A 20,978-nucleotide genomic window follows, 5' to 3' on the forward strand; every position below is an offset into this window, starting at 1 on the left:
ACCCAGATCAAGTAAACTACCACTGCCAGCATCCGTCCTGTGCTCCTTCTGCTATCCTGACTTCTAACCTCACAGATTGGCTTGCCTATTTTTAAAATATTTAATAGAAATGGAATCCTGTAATGCATATTCTTTTGTTACTGGCTTCTTTTCATTCGATATTCTGTTTGTGAGATTTATCCATATTTTTGCAGGTAGTTGTAGACTCTTCATGCTCCATTGCCAGGTAGCATTTCATTGTGTGAAAATACAACAATTTATTTATCCATTCTCCTTCTGCCGGGGATCTGGGTAGTTTCCAGTTGGAGTTATTACGAATAATGCTGCTAAGAACATCCTATTACTCATCTTTTGTGGCCATATGTACAAGTTTCCTAGGAGTAGGTACGCCGGGTCAAAAATCTTTACTTTGAGTTTCTAAATTTACTACCAAGAGCCTAGACATCGAAATTGTTTCCATTCCTGGTCCCAAAGGCGGACAATGTGACACGGGAGAGCTAAATACAGCATTTTTCAAAGTGCATGCACAAACACCTTGCTTCCCACTCCCCTGGAAGCCTGAGCAGGTGATTCTCTGCTCACTGATGCTGGGGGACTGTGTGTAGTGGCAACATGGGGCTTTACAAGTCAGACAAACCTAACTTTAAATCCCAGCTTTATCAGTGTGCTTGATCTTTGGGGAATTACTTAACTCTTGGTCTCCTTATTTCTAACACAGGGAATAGTGATCCTTATCTTACAGGCCTGCAGCCTGGTTAAACGAGGTCACACACATAGGGCACCAGCACAGTGCCTAACACAGGGTGCACCAGTCCCCCATTTGCCCACAGAGGGCAATGAATGAGACCACTAGTCTTAAGCCCAGTATAGAACAATTCCCGCGTAACTGAACAATTTGGAGGTACAATAGGATTTCGTGTCATGTGACTGTGCCCACCGTCAAAATCAGACACTAGACATGAAGCCCAGAAGCCGGCAGGTACCAGGAATAGGCTTCCAGCATCATTTGGTTGGCAACAGGCTGTACACATCATCCACGGGGCTTCTATTAACCTATTATTATTGTTGCTATTCTTCTTAAATGCCAGCTTAAATCGCCGTCAGCTCCCTGTTACACTTATGTCAGGTTCAACGTGCATGAATTACGAAGTGGAAAACAAAAACATCAAGTCACACGCTTTGGTGGAAGTGAGGAGATTATATGAAAATGAATCCAGCTCCATGGGCTGGCCTCGTGTGGCCCTGCCCATTATTACACAGGTGCACACTAACAGGGCTTGCTGCTTTACTTTCTAATCACTGTGTTTCAAGTGTGCCTTCAAGACTGTTGAGTGTTAAACTGTCTCTTTATCCCCAAGCAAGGTCAGCTTCCCCAGCCTCCCATACAACCTGTCTCCTGCTGGGATAAAGAGGAAGGTAGGAATGTTAAAACAATAATGCTATGGTCTGAGGCCAGCAACGGGTAATCAGATCCTAGCAAGGTAGAGGCTGTTACCTGGGAGATTATTGGAAGAAAATAGGCCTAGCTTGCAACGACTTGGGTCTGTTCCTACCTTCCTTGTTTTCTCCTTTTCATCCCACCCCCAGTTTTCAGACGGAATAGACCTTTTTCTACATTTTTTTCCCATCAAGAGGCACCAAGAAGCTTTCTTTGTGTGGGTATGAGCAAAAGAGTCAAGAGTTCCAAGACTATGGCCTGACGCACTGTTGGACTTTAACCTGAAGCAGTGAGCTGATGTGGCTGGCTTCAGCTAGACAAGGCCCCTACAGCTCAATGCCATACTGCCTTGCCTCAAAGAAAACCCAGTATTTCGAACTTTAGTGTTAGGAGATAGATCAATTAGGGGGTCAACATTCACATTAAGAAGAGATTCAAGCTAGGTTTCTTTGGACAATGACTAGAATGTTCAACATATGATTTAGAATACACTCAACCTTTCTGAAGAAGCATCTGAAGAATAAAGTTGGAAGACAACAGGTTTGTTTCTTTTACTAATGTAAAGTTCCAGAGTCTTTTGCCAGCATTTGTTATTCGTATTTAGCCAATGTGTCCTGCCATGAGATCATTCAACCTGTTTTTACCCCAAATGGATAAAACCAAAAGGAGGGGAGGAGTGGGGTAGCCCTGCTTTTTGAGAGAAGCAAGAGATCAAACAGAACACACTGGGGTGGAGCATGCTCCGTGGTGAGGGAAGCTGGAATCACCATCTTGGGGCTGGCAAAGATCATCTATCCAATCCGTCATGAGTGACAGAACTGGGGTCCAGAGGCGAGAAGTGATTTGCTTAAGCCCACAGAGTAGTTCACTGGTAAAACTGACGTTGGAAGGAAACCATGGGCTCCAATGAGCAGAGACTAGGCTGTGGCATTCTTGTCTTGCCAGGCCCCGCCCTTCTGCGGTGGGCCAGCCCACTTCCCCTGGAAGCTCCAAATCTACATCTTTCTTGATCCTGGGGGTTGGTGTGGAGCCCCAGAGGCCATAATGGGACAGATCCATTTTCTCTCCTTGGAACCCTGTCTCATCAGGAACCGCTCAGCCTTTCCACCCTTCTCTATTCCCACCCTAGCCTGGAGGCCTCTGGAGAGGAATACTCCGGGGTTGGACCCAACTTCTCAGGCTATCCCATATTTACACTTCTGCACCTGCTAGAACCAAGCCACTAACTTCACCTCCACCTTAGAGAGAAATCCGAGCCTATCATATAGAGAGGCTTTCAACATTCAATGCCCTCCCCCTTTAAAACTTCTTACCCAAAACATCCTTGCCAGCTTGCCAGTGAAAGAAATCTCTTCTAGTTGAAACCAATTCTTCCACTTGTTCACTAGAGCCCAGTGTCTCCAGAGCCCAAGACTCATTCCCCCCTCAATTTTCCCCCTATCACTTTCACCTTCTCTCACTGGCTCTTTGCCATTTGCATGTAAGTGTGAGTTACTACCATCTTCAAAGAATGAGCCAACCAAAAGCCTTGGCACACTGGAAAGATGTTGGGAAGAATGAGATGAAAAAGGAAGAAGAGAAAAAAGCTGGCCTCTCTCAACCCTAAATCCTGATTCATCCACCTTTGGATCCTACACATTCTATCTGCTTATCTTCTCAGGCAACCTTCTACTTCCCCACCTTCTCAAAGCTCCTCAACTCACTGCCATCTGGCCTCTGCTCCCATGACATCACTGAAACATCACCAGTGACCTTTTCTTTCTAAATCCAAAGGAGCCTTTGCTTCATTATCCCATTTGATCTGTCTGCTGCATTTGGTTCTACTGGACATTCCCACCACAGAACGTACCCTGCCATTGGCCCCCTGATCTCCCAGATATTTGAGAAGTACGTCTTTGTCTTCTTTTCATGATCCACCTCTACTGGCTCTTTGAATGGTGTCTCTCAGGGGGTGCCTGGCTGGCTCAGTTGGTTAAGGGTCTGACTCGCTTTCAGCTCAGGTCGTGATCTCAAGGTTCATGGGTTCGAGCCCCGCATTGGGCTCCAAGCTGAAAATGCAGGGCCTGTTTGGGATTCTCTCTCTCCTTTCTCTGGCCTCCCTCTCAAAATAAATAAATAAGCTTAAAAAAATAATACATGGTGTCCCTCAGGGCTCGATTCTGGAAAGATTCTGGGATAGAGTAGATTAATTTAACCAGATTTCACATAGATACAGGCAGCTATAAGGAGCCTTCTAATAGCTTTAATTACAGCTCTTCTATTTCTCCCCTTCTAAGAACCTGATAGTATGGCCCAGGGTCAGTTATCTTCTCGAATTACTTGTAGTAGGATTATCCTGAGGCGCTCTTGCTAGCTAACCATTTCCATTTCAATTACCATGTTCTTGGTCCAGAAACTGTCTGACTCCATTTCATTCCGATCAATTTCACTTCCATCTCTTCCACACTGACCTCTCCCACATCTACATCTCCAGCTCAGAACTCTCTCCCGAGTTCCAAAACCAAACATTAAGTAGACACCTCCAAATGGAAGTCTGCATGCTATCCCCAATGCAACTCTCACAACTCTCACAACTCTCTACTGTCCCCTAATACTCTCACCTCAGTGATGGTACCCACTCGAGGAAGCCAGAAAACTGAATCTTCCTTGATACTGGCCAACCCTCAGACTCAGTTATCAAATCATGGGATGCTTACCTCCTTAGTGTCTCCCATATTCATGCAGTTCTCTCCTTCTCCACTGCACCATCCGTAACTTCAAACTTAATAATTCTCATCTACATCACTACAATGGTCTCCAAACCAAAAGAGGATAGGGTAGCAAAGAAAATATTACAAGTGCAAAGTATGAAGTAGTTTCTTAGCTTTGAGTAAATATACGTGTGTGTGTGTGTGTGTGTGTGTGTGTGTGTGCGTGCTATGCAACATGACATGTATTTATCATTGCGGCTTTGCAGAGCTTTCTCTCTCTCTACAGGCCTGTGCAGGTGTCTAAGCTCCCTCTACAGCCACATATGGCTACCGAGCACTTGAAAGTGGCTAGTCTGAATTTTGATGTGTTCCAATATAATATACACACTGGATCTCAGACTTACTATCAAGAAAAGAATATAAAATACCCCACTCATTATTTTGATATTGATTAATGTTGAAATGATCATATTTTGCATATATCAGGCTAAACAGAACATATTAAGATTAACTTCACCTTTTTCAACTTTTTAAACCCTGGCTACTAAAACATTTTAAATTGTATTTCTACTGGACAGCACTGGTCTAGAGGCTGGAGTCTGCCGCTTACACTGGGGACTTAAGATCCCCTCAAAAGTAGACTGGTCCTCTCCGTGTCCAAAAATGTTTTGGGATCAGCAAGTTGCATGTTTTCCTCAGAGGCAGGGACCTGTCTTAACTTGGGGATCTTGTCAATGGAGTCTCCCTTGTTGGGAAGCACTTCTGCTCAGTGGATAAAATGCAGCTTATAAGGTACGTAAAGTCCAATATATTAATGTCAAATGTACCAAAAAGAAAAAAAAAACTCTCTCACGAGGGATTTCAGCATCCTGGCATGCTTCCACATCCCAAACTACGGTCTCCTGTTAAGTGGACATGATATTCAAGGGTAGGGGCTGTGAATTACTTCTCTTACTCCTCCCCACAGCACCTGGTGCATTACTGCACAGACAACTTGCTCTCGGGCTGGCTAACTGGAACCGGCTGACAGGGGACTGAGTTTTCTCTGTTACCTTCTAAAGCCCTGCATCACTGAATCAGCTTTAAATACTCCTCACTGCCTGGGTGAAGACACACACAACCTTCTCATTTCTACACGCTCAAACACCAAAATGAAACAAAGAACCTACCCATCTTCTTACCAACTGAGATTTATTTCTTCCATAAGGACTTTAGCATTAGGCAAATGGGGGGCTGGCACAAGAACCAACTTAAGAGAATGGAGGAAACTAATTCACTGGTTCCATGTTCAACAATACACCTGGCTAGTATCGATCTGCAAGAAATGGAAGCTGCATTCGGACTGAAACCAACAGGAAAATGTCTGTTAATAACCTTGGGCATGATTCCAGCTGACCACAGTAAATGCCCAAGGAAACTCATATTTACTTTCACCAACACAGAACATTAAGTATCTCCCTTTTAAAATATATGCTGCTCTGAGGGGTTAAATAGATGGTGATACTACTAAAGGAAGCCACCAATGTCTCTGGAAATCCAGTCATCTTTTTGATCATTAGCGGGTGAGCATCTTACCTCCCAATTGACATAATGCACCTTCTTCAAGACAGCAGTCTCTTGGCACTGCTCCGCTTTGAAGTCAAGCCCGAAATGAACTCCTGCTAATGTGGCGTATCGAACCAGCCCCCTTTTTTTATTTCCAAGGCCTTTTCAGTTGGTTCGTGGTACACCCATCTTCATGGAAGTGACTATTGCAGGCTAGAATTAAAACTTCCTTCTGACAGTACAAGGCACTCCTAGAAGAACTTGACCAAGGTCATCAACCAAATCCTTAAGCAGACAGCTTTGGGCGGGGGGCGGGGGGAGGGCTGGGCCTTATTCGAAAGGGTTCATGGGGTACTTGCTGGACCTGGAGGATTTGTCTAGGCACAGTCTGAGAGCTGGGGAGATATGAAGGCACTGTCCTTGCCCACAAGGGGTACTCACCCCTCAGGAATTGGGTCTTGGAGGAGGGCTAGTACATCCACACCACCCCTGGCCACTCAGTTTCTCTCCTTGACAGCCAAGCTTATGAGTCACCTTGCATCATGTTGAAGCAAGAAAATAGCAAAGAAGGGACAACAAGTGAAGGATCAAGAATAAATGCTGTAACGATGGAAAGAAGAGTTGTCAGACACATCCCAAACCTGAGCACCATGGTAAAGTAGTAGGGGTAATACGATTACATCCCAAGATAGAAGCTTGATCAGAAAACCTAGGTAATTTTGTTATTTCTTTTCTAATTTAATCAGCGTTACTTAATTCTATTTACTCCTCTCCTTTCTTATATATTTTTTCAACGAAAAAGAAGGCAGGTGGAAAAACTATAAATATTCCTTTCAGAAAAATTTCCCCTTGAACATGACCGCACTGCACCCTCAATATCCTTATCAATTTGCTAGTTACAAGGATATAAAATAAAGATTCTTTTAAGGCCCGTTTATTTATGTGCGCCAGCTTCACGCCTCATTTCCTTAAAGGGCTATGCCAGGCTCTGTATTAGAGGCCAGAGATACAGCGATGGCAAGACTGGCTTCTACTCCGCGTTCCCCAGGAAACTGACTCGTGGAGAGGCCACCACACTCCTTTCTGCCCCCAATGCACCTGATAACACACCTCTTAGCACACAGTGCCCTTATCATCCTGTAGGTAAACTATCTGTTTATGTGCCAGTCTCTTCTAGAATCCCCAGATCACAAACTGCTTGAGGGCTCAAAGCTCAACATGTAGTAGGTACTCAATCAACGCGGGCTGAGTTCAGCAGGATCACAAGAGAAGCTTCGCGGAAAATATATAGGCAAACGCACATAGACACAGGAATACTGCGCACAGCTTTCCAAGTGCCACACTAAAAAAGAGAGCACAGTCCATTACAAAAGGGCATTTGACACAACTGCTGAGATTTAAATAAAATTTTTACTTACAGACAATGGCATTCAGCAACCTAAGTTCACACTCCGGGTCTTGCAGTAAAGCTTTATGGCCCTTTATTTACCCAGAAATTTCCTTTTCCATATCCCTAGGTAAAGTCAGAGTGAGTTTGGGGAGCCAATGTGGGCCTCAGCTAATAAAAAGAGAACTACTTTGCTAATTGCTACTTTAAAATTTTTTTGTTGTTGTTTTAGAGAGAGAGAGACAGAATGTGCGATCAGGCGAGAGAGACAGAGGGAGAGGGAGGGAGGAGGAGGGAGAGGGAGAAAGGGAGAGAATCCCAAGCAGGCTCCTCGCTCAGCGCTGAGCACGTCAGGGCTCAATCTCACGATCACCGATCACCGCGAGACCATGACCTTAGCTGAAATCAAGATTCAGACACTCAATTGACTGAGACACCCCGGCGCCCGCTACTTTAAGATGATGTTTTGTTACTGAGTCCTGTTTCCTCTAAACTGTATGAATTCACGTTTGAAAATAAGTGGGAGAAGGATCCTGTCCTCTGGAGGGGAATCTCTTAAGTTTTTCATGAACTTTAAGTAACTTTGGAACTCAGCAGTCATACCTTGCTGACGGTTGTGGCGCCAGTGACCCATGTGCGATTTTGATCATTATGCGTGGGGGCTGGGCATAACAAAGAATTTATGCAATTTGAAATGTGAGGATATTAGCAAAGCTAAGGATCAACAGAAACTCCTAAAAACCATAAAAAGAAATGCTATTTGACATTTTCCCTCGCCACTCTCTCTTCAACAATCTTTGTTATTAAGTGGTTAACATGAGCCTAGCTGTTCAAGTAAAATCACTAGCAAGGGCAAGTCCAGCCCTCAAGTGTAAATCCAAACTTAGAATATACCCCTACAGTGATCAAAGTTTGCTGAGAAAAGGGGTTTCTAAAACCTGAGTAGTGGATTATAAATTGGCTGCAGCCCTGATTTAAACCGACCAAATTTTCAGTAGCCCATGACAATGACAGACAACTGGAAAAGCTTTTTTAATTCTTTTTAAGGTCATTCACTTATTCTGAGAGATACAGAGACAGCACAAGTGGGGGAGGGACAGAGAGAGAGGGAGAGAGAGACCCAAGCAGGCTCTGCACTGTCAGCCTAGAGCCCAACGTGGGGCCGGAACCCACGACAAGTGAGATCATGATCTGAGCTGAACCCGAGAGTCAGAGGCTCAACCGACTGAGCCACCCAGGCGCCCCCTGTAAAGTTTTGTGTGTGTGTGTGTGTGTTTTAATCAGAGGTAGACCGAAGCCATTACTTTACCAGTTCAGCTTCTGTATACACACCCGCACTTACTTTAGGCTAGAACTGGCAAAAAGATGGGAAGGGAATGTACCTCACTCCAGGGTGTGTTGTACGGGAAAGATCTTCCACTTGGGATCTTCAAATCCCAGCTCAACTCCTTCGAAGCAGTGTGACTCTGGGAAAGTCACTCACCCTCTCTGAGCATCCATTTCCTTATTTCTAAAACAGCACAGAGGTGCAGGTGTAACCTTGCCGGCTTTGCAGGACTCTTTAGAGCCGCCTCCGGGATGAGACGTCACAAGTGACAGCGCAAAGTACTTCAACTTTCTTCCTTCCCTTGACTTCCTCTGCCCACCCTCTCAGAATCAACCAAGGGGCAGAAGAGTTCAAAGGCAAAAAGGGAAGGAAAAGAAGTGAGCAGGAGAGTCAAATGATACAAACTGGAATTTGATGCTGCCTCTCTCTCCGCTGCACCATCTTCGCACCATCTTTGTTACAGGCTTTAAGTGGTCATTTGTGTTGTGTTTTCAACGCTCAATCAGGAGTTCTTTAATGGTTCAGAGGAATCCTGCGGTAAGAAACTTATTGGAATGGTTTATATCCCACGAGAACATAGGCCCTATGTCACGTATGCCACTCAGTAAGTGGCTCAAATGCGGGACACATTAATATTAAACTGCCCTAAGAAAAATATATTTTATAAAACAGAAACACAGTGAACGAAAGCCCACAGCACTCTAATATAATTTCTTGTGTTTTCATGTTTTTGGAAGTTGTTCTAAGCCTGCCTTTGAACCCTTGCAACCCTTATGAAGAAAAAGCAGTTCCATGATGGGCTGGCCTTGGAATCTGTGAGCCTTCATTTACAGAGTTCACAGAAAATGCTACATCACAAAATACTTTCTTAAAAACCTCTTCCCAGGGTCAAACTCCTGGGCCAATCAAAATATTGCACCTTTTAACTTGGGGGAAACGACTACAAAAAAGGATTGTTCTAACTAGTCTGTCACTTGAACTTGAGAGTTGGAAGAGAGGTCTTTCCAACTTTCACAGGACCTCAGGACACTGAAAACCCACCACCCATTTGGTGTTTTTGATTCCTTGAGGATATACTAAGCTCAGGTGGTTGACAACCATCTTCCACACCTGCTAAAATAATCATGCACAAGGGCAGAAACAACTCATGAAATTTGGGATACCAGTCACTGAGATGGAAGGAAGCTCCGAGCGCCCCCGTTTCCACACTTTCATTATTAAAGGCATGCAACCCGTTTCTAAGTAGTAAATGCAGCTTCCCCAGGTTTCTACTATCTGAAGACAAACCCTCCCAGCACACTCTGGAAATGCTTAGGATTCATTTAAAATGCACCTTGCTTCTAAATGCATCACGGAGGGACCCTTTTACTTATTTATTTTGAAATGTTCAAACGAATGGGGAAGTTTTGCTTCCATATCGTTTTCATTTTTCCAAAATTGGCATTAGGCACCAAAATGAGTTGGGGACCGAATCGTTCCTCAGCTAGAATTTATAACTTAACAACGGACTCGTCCCAAGCTTTGCGAAGCGAATACCATTTTAAAACGCACTGGGGGATTTTTATCTTCAGACGAGAAGACACCTCCAAGGAAAAAGGCCATCCCCTCCTCCCAAGGCAGAAAAACAGCATAGCCCAAACAGCCCGTTTCCTACCCAGCCAATACAATAATGCTTTGTAAGCTGAGAGCAGCGCCCGGTATAGAAGCTAAGTATAAACAGCTGAGAAGGATTAGGCGGTAGCTCCATTCTCATTTACATGAAAATCCTCCAAGCATCGTTTTCCTCGCTGGCTGCAGGCGCAGAAGGAACTCTTTTGTGCCATAGCCAAGCATAACATTTGCATCCTTTGTCTTTACTTACCAGTCGAGGCTGTGGGCATGTGTGCTCTATTTCCTCCATGGTTTCTGAGGGAGGCTCATTGGAAAGGGATTTTGGGATACCTGTTTCTGACTCAGCATCAGTGGTAAGTACTGGCATGGCCAGTGAATGCTCCCTCCAGCTCTACACCCTCTGTGAGTCTCCTCCCAGGCAGAGAATGTTTTCTTTGTCACGTATTTTTCTCTTCTTCACCCATCCCCCTTCTTCGCCCCTTCTTTCTGTCTTCCCTGGGGGAAGTGAAGAGGTTACCCCCCCCACACACCGCCTCCCGTTTCCTTCCCCAAGAAGCCAAAAGGCAAGGCCTCAGTTTATCACTATAACAACCAGACGGCACTGGTGCGGCGGGTGCGGGATACAGTACCTCATTTGCATGGAGCGCGCTGGTTGGCTACTGTCATCATAGTACCACTCCGCCGGGGAGCGGCGGGGCCCCATTGGCTGGCCGGCCGTGCCCACGGGGCCCGAACTTGCTGCTTTTGTTTCTTCCGCTTGATTCAGTTGCAAAGGTCTCTGTCCGTGCAGGGCGAGGGACCCGCGCTGCACTAGCCAGATAGGATAAAACCGCTTCCTGAGGGGTCCGGGACTCCTCGAGGAAGGACGTAGCAGACCTCCATTAAAAAAAAGGACCGTGTCCCTGGCATGAGTGTTTGATGTGCTATAGTCAGAATTTTGCTAAATAGCAGTCACCCTGAAGACAAAGCAACATTTGGGCCCAAACTCCCTGTGCCCACGATTGCCAGCTGGCCTGAGAGAGCCCCTCAGGGCACTTATTGTGGGCACCTGAGTGTTCATCCCCTTGACGGCAACAAGAGCACTGGCAGCACCCCCCACCCCCACCCCCAGGCCTGGTGTAGCTCCAGATCCTGCCCCTGGGGCTGCCCTGAGAGGAATTTTGAAGGAGGTAGATTGTCTGACAACCCGCCTCCCAGTTGCTTCCTCCCTCAACCACTTCTCCCCTCTCCCCGGCTATTCTGACTTTCCTCAATGAAGTCTTGTTCCATACACTGGTCTCTTATTCCTCTGTTCCTATTTTACCAGTCCTGGGTCCCATTTCCTAAGCACCCTGCTCTCAGCCAAATGTTCATGCCAGTCACACAAACGTTCCAGTTGGGGTGTTAGTGATGATGTGCCTTAATGTCTAAATCATCCATGAATATCCCCCATTGTAAGAGGGGCGTTCCAAAGAACTTACAAAGGTATTCGTTCTGGTGAAATATCACACTTATAGTAACATTAATAAAAATCATGGCAGTTACTGCCATTTCTAAAGCACAGGCACAGTGCTTTACCCAGATTTTGTTTAATCTCCGTTAGAACCCAAAGTCGATCCTATTATTAGTCCCATTTAAATTGCAATTGAGAGTAATTGCCGAGGGCCTCAAACTCATAAGCAGAGTTGCAAGGATTGGAAAGATTTGCGGGGGATGGGGGTGGGAGCTGGGATGTAGCAGGTGTAGTAGTAGAAAAAACACCTAGGTAGGAGTCCTCATAAGACAAGTCCCTGGGCTTCTAGATCTTTCATTTTAATCTATAGCAGTGTTTTTCGTCCGAGTGTGGTCCAGGACCAGCAGTACCAACATCAGCATCATCTGGGAACTCTTAAAAATGCAAATTATTGGCCCCTCAAGACCTGATTCCGTACGTCTGGTGTCAGGCCAGCAATTGCATTTCTAACAAGTTCCCAGGTGATATTAATGCTGCAGGTCCAAGGACCATACTTCGAGAACCAATAGTCCAAAGGATGGGAGAAAGGGGAACCCTCTTGCACTGTTGATGGGAATGCAAACTGGTACAGTCACTCTGGAGAACAGTGTGGAGCTTCCTCAAAAAACTAAAAATAGAACTACCCTATGATCCAGCAATGGCACTACTAGGTATTTATCCAAAAGATACAAAAATACAGGTTCGAAGGGGTACATGCACCCCAATGTGTATGGCAGCATTATCAACAATAGCCAAACTATGGAAAGAGCCCAAACGTCCATCGACTGATGAATGGATAAAGAAGTGTATACACACACACACATACAAACACAAAATGGAATATTATTCACCCATTAAAAAGAATGAAATCTTGTCATTTGCAATGACATAGATGAAGCTAGAATGTATTATGTTAAGCGAAATAAGTCAGAGAAAGACAAATACCGTATGACTTAACTCGTATGTGGAATTTAAGAAACAAAACAGATGAACATATGGGAGCTGGGGGGGAGAGAAGAGAGGGAAACAAATCATAAGAGACTCTTAATGACAGAGAAAAAACTGGGTTGACAGAGGGAGGTAGGTGGGGGATGGGCTAGATGGGTGATGGGCATTCAGGCGGGCACTTGTGATGAGCACTGAGTGTTGTATGTAAGTGATGAATCACTGAATTCTACTCCTGAAACCAATATTGCACTGCATGTTAACTAAAATTTAAATTTTAAAAAGAGTGGGATAAAAACACTGTCCTGTTTCCCTCACAGAATTCGGGAGACCAAATAAATATGTGAAAGCACTTTGTAAATTAGAATGTGGCATATTCATATAGGGGCATTATTTTCATTGCCCCTCAAATCAAGAGAGCTAGCCTTAAAAAAAAGAAAATGGATTCTGCAGCATAGATTTTCAGTTACACATCCTGGCGCTTTAAATGAGAATGGCATCATCTGACATCCCCATTATTACCTATGCTTAAGAGAGCTCCAGTGATGCACGAATTCCAGTGACACTGGGTCGTCTGAAAAGGGGTCCTCCCACCCACTTCCTAGCCTTTCCTTCCTGCCCTGTCTGCCCTCCTGGAAACACAAAACACCTCAAGCTGCAAGTTTATCTCTAACAAGCCTGGAAGAGCCAAACCCTACAATACACTTAAGAGGTCCTTTCCCCCTGTGCTGGGTGATATGGGAGTGATATTGTTCATCTCATCTCAATATTTTCTTTACCTTACAGTGGCAGTTCCCAAATGTGGTCCCCAAAGGAGCCACAACAGCAGCCCTGGGAACTTGTCAGAAATTCTTCCTTCCCCGCCACAGATTACTGAATCAGACGGTGGCGGTGGCGACGAGGAATCTGTGTTTCGGTGAAATCTGCAGGTTCTGCCACTTGGTAAAGTTTGAGAACCACTGTCTAGAGCCACATGGTCCCATTGGAAAGCACTTAACCCCCCCTTAACCCCCACTAGGTTCTGGGCCACTTGCCAGCTTGGTTCCTAATTGGTCCTCGAATTCCCTTTCTAGAAGGGAATTCTAGATGGAAGGCTCATCTGCTCACCTGCCTATTTAGCAGAGTCCTGGTGTCCGGCAGGGTCCTTGTGGGAGTAATTTTAACGTGGGGGCTTCCACATGCTGTTAAGGTGATTAGCTGAGAATGACCGGTTAATTCCACAGTATGGAATTAAATGTTCCGTAACCCTCTAGGGGTTAGCAGAGGGGAAGGGGATGACTGTAAAGGGATAGCAGAAGGTAAGTTATGGGGGTGATAGAATTGTTCCCTATCCTGATATGGTAATGGTTACACAAGTCTATACCTGTGTTAACATTGTTAAAAACTCCATGGAGGACATTTGTCAGTACATGCTAACAGCCTTTAGAACATGCACGCCCTTTGACCTAGGAATTCCTCCTGGGAACCTATCGCCAAAGAAATAATCAGAGGAGCACACAAATAATTATGTACAAAGACGCTTAATGCAGAATTACTTATAACAGGCAAAAAAAATAGAACTTACAGCAATAGGAGTAATGGTTAAAACAAAATACATTCATATAGTGTTATACATGCGTTAGCGGTCATGTTTTTGAAGCCATTCTAATGCTATGGCGACATGTTAACATTACATCACCAAAAAAAGCAGACCACAAAATAAGATACCAAAGATATGTACATGCCTAGAGAAAAGTCCCACAGGGAAGTACACCAAGATGTGAAAAGTGACATCTTTAAGCTGTGGGATCAGGGGCGATATTTGCTTTCTTTTTTGTATCTTCGTATCTATAACAAGTATGTAAAAGATGAACATCTATTACCCTTTTAGTCAGGAAAAGAATGAACATCACCCCTCCTCCCCAACGGTATGAAGGCCTGGGTACGGGGTCGGGGTGAGGCAGACAGACGTTGGCACATGAACATACACAAAGAGGCAGGGACTCAGTGAAAGGAAACAAGAAAGCTAAAAGCGAGGGACAAGCTGGGAGAGTCCTCTCTCCAGTTAGGATAAGTAGAGGCATGGTGTTGGAGGCAGGCTGTCCAGAAAATCTCCAGGGAGCATTTGGGGCCAGGGGTCCTGAGTCCTGTACCCTGCGCGAGCAGGGCACGGCTTCGGTGAGAGCTCGGCACATCGGCGCTGCCGCTCACATGCACAGCCGTCGTTATCTCTCCCATTTATTGAGTACCTCTTACATTCCTAGCACTGTGCTGGCTACTTATCCTGGGCTACTTGTAAGTCCCACAACAGCTGAGCAGATAGCAACAGGGGCCCCCCTCTGCAGACGAGGAGACCAACCTGCAGAGACTTCAGCTTAGAAGACACCTACAAAATGACATTATTCTTCCTACAAGCGGTATGCCCTTGAACAACATCATATTGTTGAAAGTCCATTCCCAAAGATCTGCAGGGAAGAACTAAAATTATCTCTTTAGAGCAGGAGCCCGTGTGAGCCCGATCCCCCCAGGCCTCACTGTGGTGGACAACGGCCGGCCCGCTGCCACCTGCTCTCAACTGCATCTCTGTGTGAGGGCTTGCTCTGGCCATGGGAGACCCCCCAACAGCAGCCCCGGGGAGGCAGAGCTGAGGGACTGGGAAATTAACAGCCCAAATCCCTAAGAGCTCTCAAGCAGTGACTGACAGGAGCAAAAGTCTAAACACCCCCGTGGGCTCGGCCCTCAAGTGGGATGACTCCAAATCGCGTGCTCCCCGTGGACAGAGGTCCCCAGTGGGATTCAGTTCCACTTGCCATGGTGTGGCTGGCTTGACAGTGCTCCCCGCCATCGCCCGGCTTTATTCCCTCGTCTTGCTTGCCCACACTGCTGCCGCTGTTTCCTGGGCTCACTTCCCAAACAAACTGCTGGAACTTGAATCTTTGTCTCAGGATCTGCTCCCGGGACATCTCCAACTAAGACTATTTCAGCGCCCCATCGTAAAGTTAATATCTGTTTCTTATGGCAAAATGTCTTTTATATACTCATATGGATAAAAATGAGCCATAACACCATATGGAAATGTCTGTTCGCCTGTGTTTTTGAAGTAGGCCTTACACTTAAGAGTCTTCTTCTTTCAAAACACCTTTTCTTTACCTTTTTTATTTTCCAATCTTTAGTCCTCCTTTTAGAAAATTTTATGTCCATTGTATAAAAATGTTAGCTCAACCGTAGTGGTAATTTTAAATTATTTAGCTACAGTCTGTATGTCCCTCCATATATTATACTGCTCCTACTATTTATCAAGAATGCCGTATGTAAAACCCCCTTCCAGGGGCGCCTGGGTGGCTCAGTCAAACATCCGACTTCGGCCCAGGTCGTGATCTCACGGTTTGTGGGTTCAAGCCTCGCATCAGGCTCTGTGCTGATGGCTCAGAGCCTGGAGCCTGCTTCGGATTTTGTGTCTCCCTCTCTCTCTCTGCCCCTCCCCCACTCACACTCTGTGTCTCTCTCTCCTTTAAAAGTAAACATTAACAAAAAAATTAAAAAAAAAAGAAACCTCCTTCCTCTGAAATCCCTCCTCCTTACCATCAATCGTGACTTCACTGTTTCTTCCACCTTCCCTTTTTCTTTCTCATTCATTTTTTCTCATTGCCTCAGATCTACCAAGCAAGGAGCTTATTAAAGAAAGGAGATTGAAAGAGCAACATAAAGTGGACAGAATTTAGTGTTTCCCGGAAACCATTATGACCTTCTATGGAATTTTGTTACATTCATGGCTCTATTTGGAGCCCCTTACTCAGTTTTCCACAGGTGGCTTATGGTTTGGGCCTGAAACCTGACCCAGTCGAGCAAAAAATTCAACCATACTAAGTAATGAAACCCACATATAAATCCTTTTCACCTACTTCGGGAAAATTGTGGTAATAAAAATGTTTTCCATTGTAAAGCATTTCACCCCTCACTTGGTGCTTTTCCACATTAAATTATATCATAATAGCACTCAGATAGACAAGTTTTCATACCGAAAATTTTCAAATGAGCAAACAGAATCAGAGAGGTTAAGTGACTTGAGTAGGGTCACACAGTAAGGGGGACAAACTATCACCTGAATCCAGGTCTCTTGAATCAAAGTTCAACTCTGTTTTCCACTACACTACACTGTCTCCCTTTTTGATGTAGTTATATTTGCTTTGTTAACAATGCTGCTGAGCTGACTCATGCATATTTCATCATCCAAAATAGCCCCTTCACCGCTTTCCTATTGAATTCATGTAACATGAAGCACTCTTCACTTATATTCATTCACTTCATTTCCTATCTCTAAAACCATGAACCTGGACTCATTGTAGGTGCTTGCATTTAATTATGACAGGAAAATAAACACAGAGGCATTGCCAGATTCACCAGTGGGTCAAGAGCCAGGCCGATAAAAGCCATTAGGGGGAAAAAAATAATGGTCAGACATAAAAAGTAGTCAGAGCTTCAAAACTTACTTTTTGAAAAACAAAATCAAGAAGATAGAATGAAGGTGCTTTATTTTATCCTTAACAGGGACTTTCTTCCTTTTGGGGCTTCTGTCATAATCAGAAAAGAATTAACTTTCACTCATTCGTTTGACCAAAATTTATTGAGTCTAAGCACTGTTTTTTTTTTTAATTTTAAATTTTTAAATTTTTTATTTTAGAGAGAGAGTGTGTGAGTGGGGGAGAGGGGCAGATGGGGAGAGAGAATCCTGTTTTAAAATTTTATAATGTTTATTTTTTTTTTTGAGAGAGAGAGAGAGCGCATGTGTGTGAGTGGAGGAGGGGCAGAGAGAGAGGGAGACACAGAATCAAGGCAGGTTCAAAGTTCCAAGATGTCAGTATAGAGCCAGATGTGGGGCTCAAACCCACGAAACGTGAGATCATGACCTGAGCCAAAGTCAGACACTTAACCAACTGAGCCACCCAGCAGCTGATGGGGAGAGAGAATCCTAAGCAGGTTCCACGCTAACCCCAACGCTGGGCTCAATCCCATGACCCTGGGATCATGACCTGAGTGGAAATCAAGAGTCGGACACTCAACCAACTGAGACACCCAGGTGCCCCAAGTTTAAGCACTGCTTTAAGGTGCTGGGGAACAATTGCACAGACCCAACATGACTAACCTCCTGCATGAATGAAAATGCCACCAATGAGATGTCATCTTACATCTTACATTTAAAAGAAATAAACATGAGACATAAGTCAGAAATGACCAGTCAGGAGCTCCATTTCTTAGCATTCAAAGACGCCATGCCATAGTGGCTGTGGCTGTGTTTGAGAAGGTCCTAAAAGAGGTAATTTGTTTGTTTATCTAAATGCTGGTGATCAAATCAGTTATAAATAAAGTACATTTTGTTTTGCTATAGCAAAACAGATAGGATAGCAGGGCTTTTTTTAATAAATTAAAGTTGCCCTAGCTGGAATAAATCATTCTTATTGACATTAGCAGCTGTGTAGTCAGTAAAGAATTATTGTTGCTATTACTTGGTGGTATTTATAAACACTTTTACTTTCTAAGTGCTTTACAATCACTTATTGTCTAATTAATATCTAATCATCTGTTTACAAGTAATAATCACACATGTAGTGCAGTTTAATCAAAACTCCAAATGCAGCCGCCATCATACTCAAGAATATTGTGTAAATTTTGGTCTCTCCGTGATGGGGTTTGGGTCCAGACATATGGCTGAAACAGACACAACAGGAAAAAAATGAATAAAGACTCCTCCCTTGGGATCTGAGCACAATTTGGATTCACAACTTTTGCATGTCAAATATATTATCTGAATGTCAGTGGATAAGTAAAAATACAGGTAATTTTCACCACTTAATGGCTCAATTACACATAGAAAAGTTTTAATTTGAGCCACAAAATTGGATGATAGTTTATGATAAATGTTCAAGGGCAGGCACTGACTTCACATTGGAAGTGTTAGTCACAATCACCATTTTGGTGAGTATCATGAAAAAGATCAAATGTAGAAAAGGGGGCTCAAGGACCACCAAGGTTAATCTAACACACGGTCAAGTCTAGACCAAGCTGTGGTCAGTACAAACACCTGCCAGTCTTAATTACCTACGGAGCGTAAGTGGACTTACTACCATACGCCCGTCAGTCTCCCCGAGTGTTATTCTAGAAGTAATTATGGCAACCATGGAAGGATTTTTTTTTTTTTTGTATGCAGGTGAAGGACGTGCATACTAATGCAGTTTTTCCATAAATTTTCCGACAAGTAGAATTGCTGAGTCAGGCTACTTGCATTGTCAAGGCTTTTTGTGTATGTTTTTCAATACTATTATCAAATTGTCTTGACCAAATTTATACTTCCTCTGATACTCCTAAAGGGTTGTCTTTCTTGGCTCTTGATATGCTGAAACCAGTTTGCTTCCTTCTTGCATTGCCACCAGACGCGGTTTCCCAGTACAGCAGCAAATACTGCTGTGTCCTGAGGATTGTGCCTGGGGCCTTGTGAACGTGATCCAAATGTGCCTGACTGGCAAGCGAGTGATCAAGGCCACCTGGTGCCAAGATCATGGGCACTCCATTCACAGGTAGACCGTTATTACAATCCTTGCACTTTATACTGATTTTGAATGGCACGGACCCAAGAGTGAACTCTTCATCTTGCAAAATCTGCACCCAGCATCCTTGAATGCTCAAAGAGAGATTTGGTGTGGGGGCACCTGCCTGGCTCAGTCGGTGGAGCGTAGGACTCGATCTTGGAGTTTTGAGTTAGAGCCCTACGTTGGATGGAGAGATTACTTAAAAATAAGATCTTAAAAAAAAGAGAGATTTGGTTTTATCTTCTGTAGTAGTTTCCTGTTGCTGTTTGTAACAATGTACTACAAACGTCGTAGCTTGAAACAACACAAATGTCTTATCTTAGTTCTGGAGGTCAGAAGTCTTGACGGAACTCAGCAGGCTAAAATCCGTGTATCAGCAAGACTGCATTTCTTCTGGAGGCTCTAGGGGAAAAATCTGTTTCCTTGCCTCTTCCATCTTCTGGAGCTGCCCGCATTCCTTGGCTCACAGCCCTGTGCCTTCCATCTCCCAAGCCAGCACTGCATCAGTCCAGCCTCTGCTTCAATAGCCAACCTTCTCTAACTCTCTTGCCTGCCCCTTTCACTTGAAAATACCGTTGCAATTCCATTAGGCATTCGGATAATCCAGGATAATCTCTGCCATCTCAAGATCTTTAACTTAATCACATCTGCGAAATCCCTTTTGCCATGTCGAGTGACATAGTTACAGGTTCCCAGGTTCCGGGAAATAGAGTGTAGACATCTTTGGGGGGCTATTATTCTGCCTACCACACATTCCTGAGCATGAATCAGACGGGCTATTTCACGTGCAGATATTTGAACAATACATTGCCTATAATTTTAAAACATGGTAATTTGTAAACCCCTGCTCTGTGTCAGGCACAGGCACTGTGCCAGGTTTGCAGGTAAGAGTCAGTGCATAGAGAGGTTAAGTAATTTTCCCAAGGTCACAGAGCTGGTCAGTGGCAGAGCTGAGTTTCAAACTCAGGTCTGTCGGGCTTCAAAGCCTGTGTTCATCGTGGGCCGTGGCTGTAGCTCAACATTTCCCGCGCTCTGCTCAATTTGCTCTCCTTGGCTAGCCTTCATGTTGAAAGCTTTTCACTTAGTTTGACATTGAACGATACAACCTAACCAGATAAAACCTTTTAAGCCCCTGTGAATCTCATATTTGACTCATTCAGCAGGTGCCAGTGGAGGATGCCATCAGGAAACACTCATTCACGATGATGTCTCCACATGCTCTAATAAATCTTCCCCAAAGTAGCATCCGGCGGGTTCTTCCTCCATAATACAAACAGAAGTGCGCCCGCCAGGTTATCTTCTCCGTGGGTGAAATGTAAATGTCTGAATAGTATCAGGTGGTGGCAGTGAGAAATAATCTTTCCAACAGCCTACAAGTATACCCACTATCTTATTCTTTTTTTAAAGATTTATTTTTGAGAGAGAGAGAGAGAGAGACAGAGGATCCAAAGTGGGCTCTGCACCAATGGCAGAGAGCCCTATGCGGGACTCGAACTCAAAAATCCATGAGATCATGACCCGAGGCAAAGTCAAATGCTTAATCGACTGAGCGACCCAGGCGCGCCCCGTCTCCGCTGTCTTATTCTTGAAAAAAGAGAGCCTGACACTTTAGGAGCCTCATTTCGTGTGTTAATCAAGTTTCTCGTCCTCTCTGATTTACTTCGCAAAGTTCTCAGCCTCAGTTGCACATGATAATCAGCTGGGGAGCTTTCAAAACTATAGAAACCTGGTCCCCACACCCGGGAGATTCTGGCCTCACAGGCGTGGGTTGCAGCATCAGGACTTTTAAAAATACAGAATGGGGGTGCCTGGGTGGCTCTGTCGGTTAAGTGTCCGACTTGGGCCTCAGGTCATGACCTTGTGGTTTGCGGGTTCGAGCCCCACATCGGGCTCTGTGCTGACAGCTCACAGCTCAGACGGAGCCTGAAGCCTGCCTCAGATTCTGTGTCTCCCTCTCTTTCTCTCTCTCCCCATCCCCTGCTTGTGCTCTCTCTGTCTCTC

General features: G+C 44.6%; 1 protein-coding gene across 14 annotated transcripts in view; it reads right to left on the reverse strand.

Annotated features, from left to right (window-relative positions):
- Positions 1–20,978, reverse strand: part of PCYT1B (phosphate cytidylyltransferase 1B, choline) — a 135,111-nt gene that overhangs the window by 88,535 nt on the left and 25,598 nt on the right. For 3 of the 14 annotated variants that reach the window (XM_045050556.1, XM_045050555.1, XM_045050554.1), the window contains exon 1: positions 10,249–10,601. The exons of 4 other annotated variants lie outside the window; for them this stretch is intronic. In XM_045050556.1, coding sequence (XP_044906491.1) covers positions 10,249–10,365 — 117 coding nt within the window. In that variant the 5' untranslated portion in view covers positions 10,366–10,601. Of the gene's footprint in view, positions 1–10,248; positions 10,606–15,975; positions 16,108–20,978 lie in introns of those variants that run through there. 7 more of the 14 variants (XM_019823687.2, XM_019823680.2, XM_019823679.3 and 4 more) reach the window with 6 other exon arrangements.

This window comes from Felis catus, chromosome X (assembly GCF_018350175.1).
Source record: "Felis catus isolate Fca126 chromosome X, F.catus_Fca126_mat1.0, whole genome shotgun sequence".
Classification (NCBI taxonomy): Eukaryota; Metazoa; Chordata; class Mammalia; order Carnivora; family Felidae; genus Felis; species Felis catus.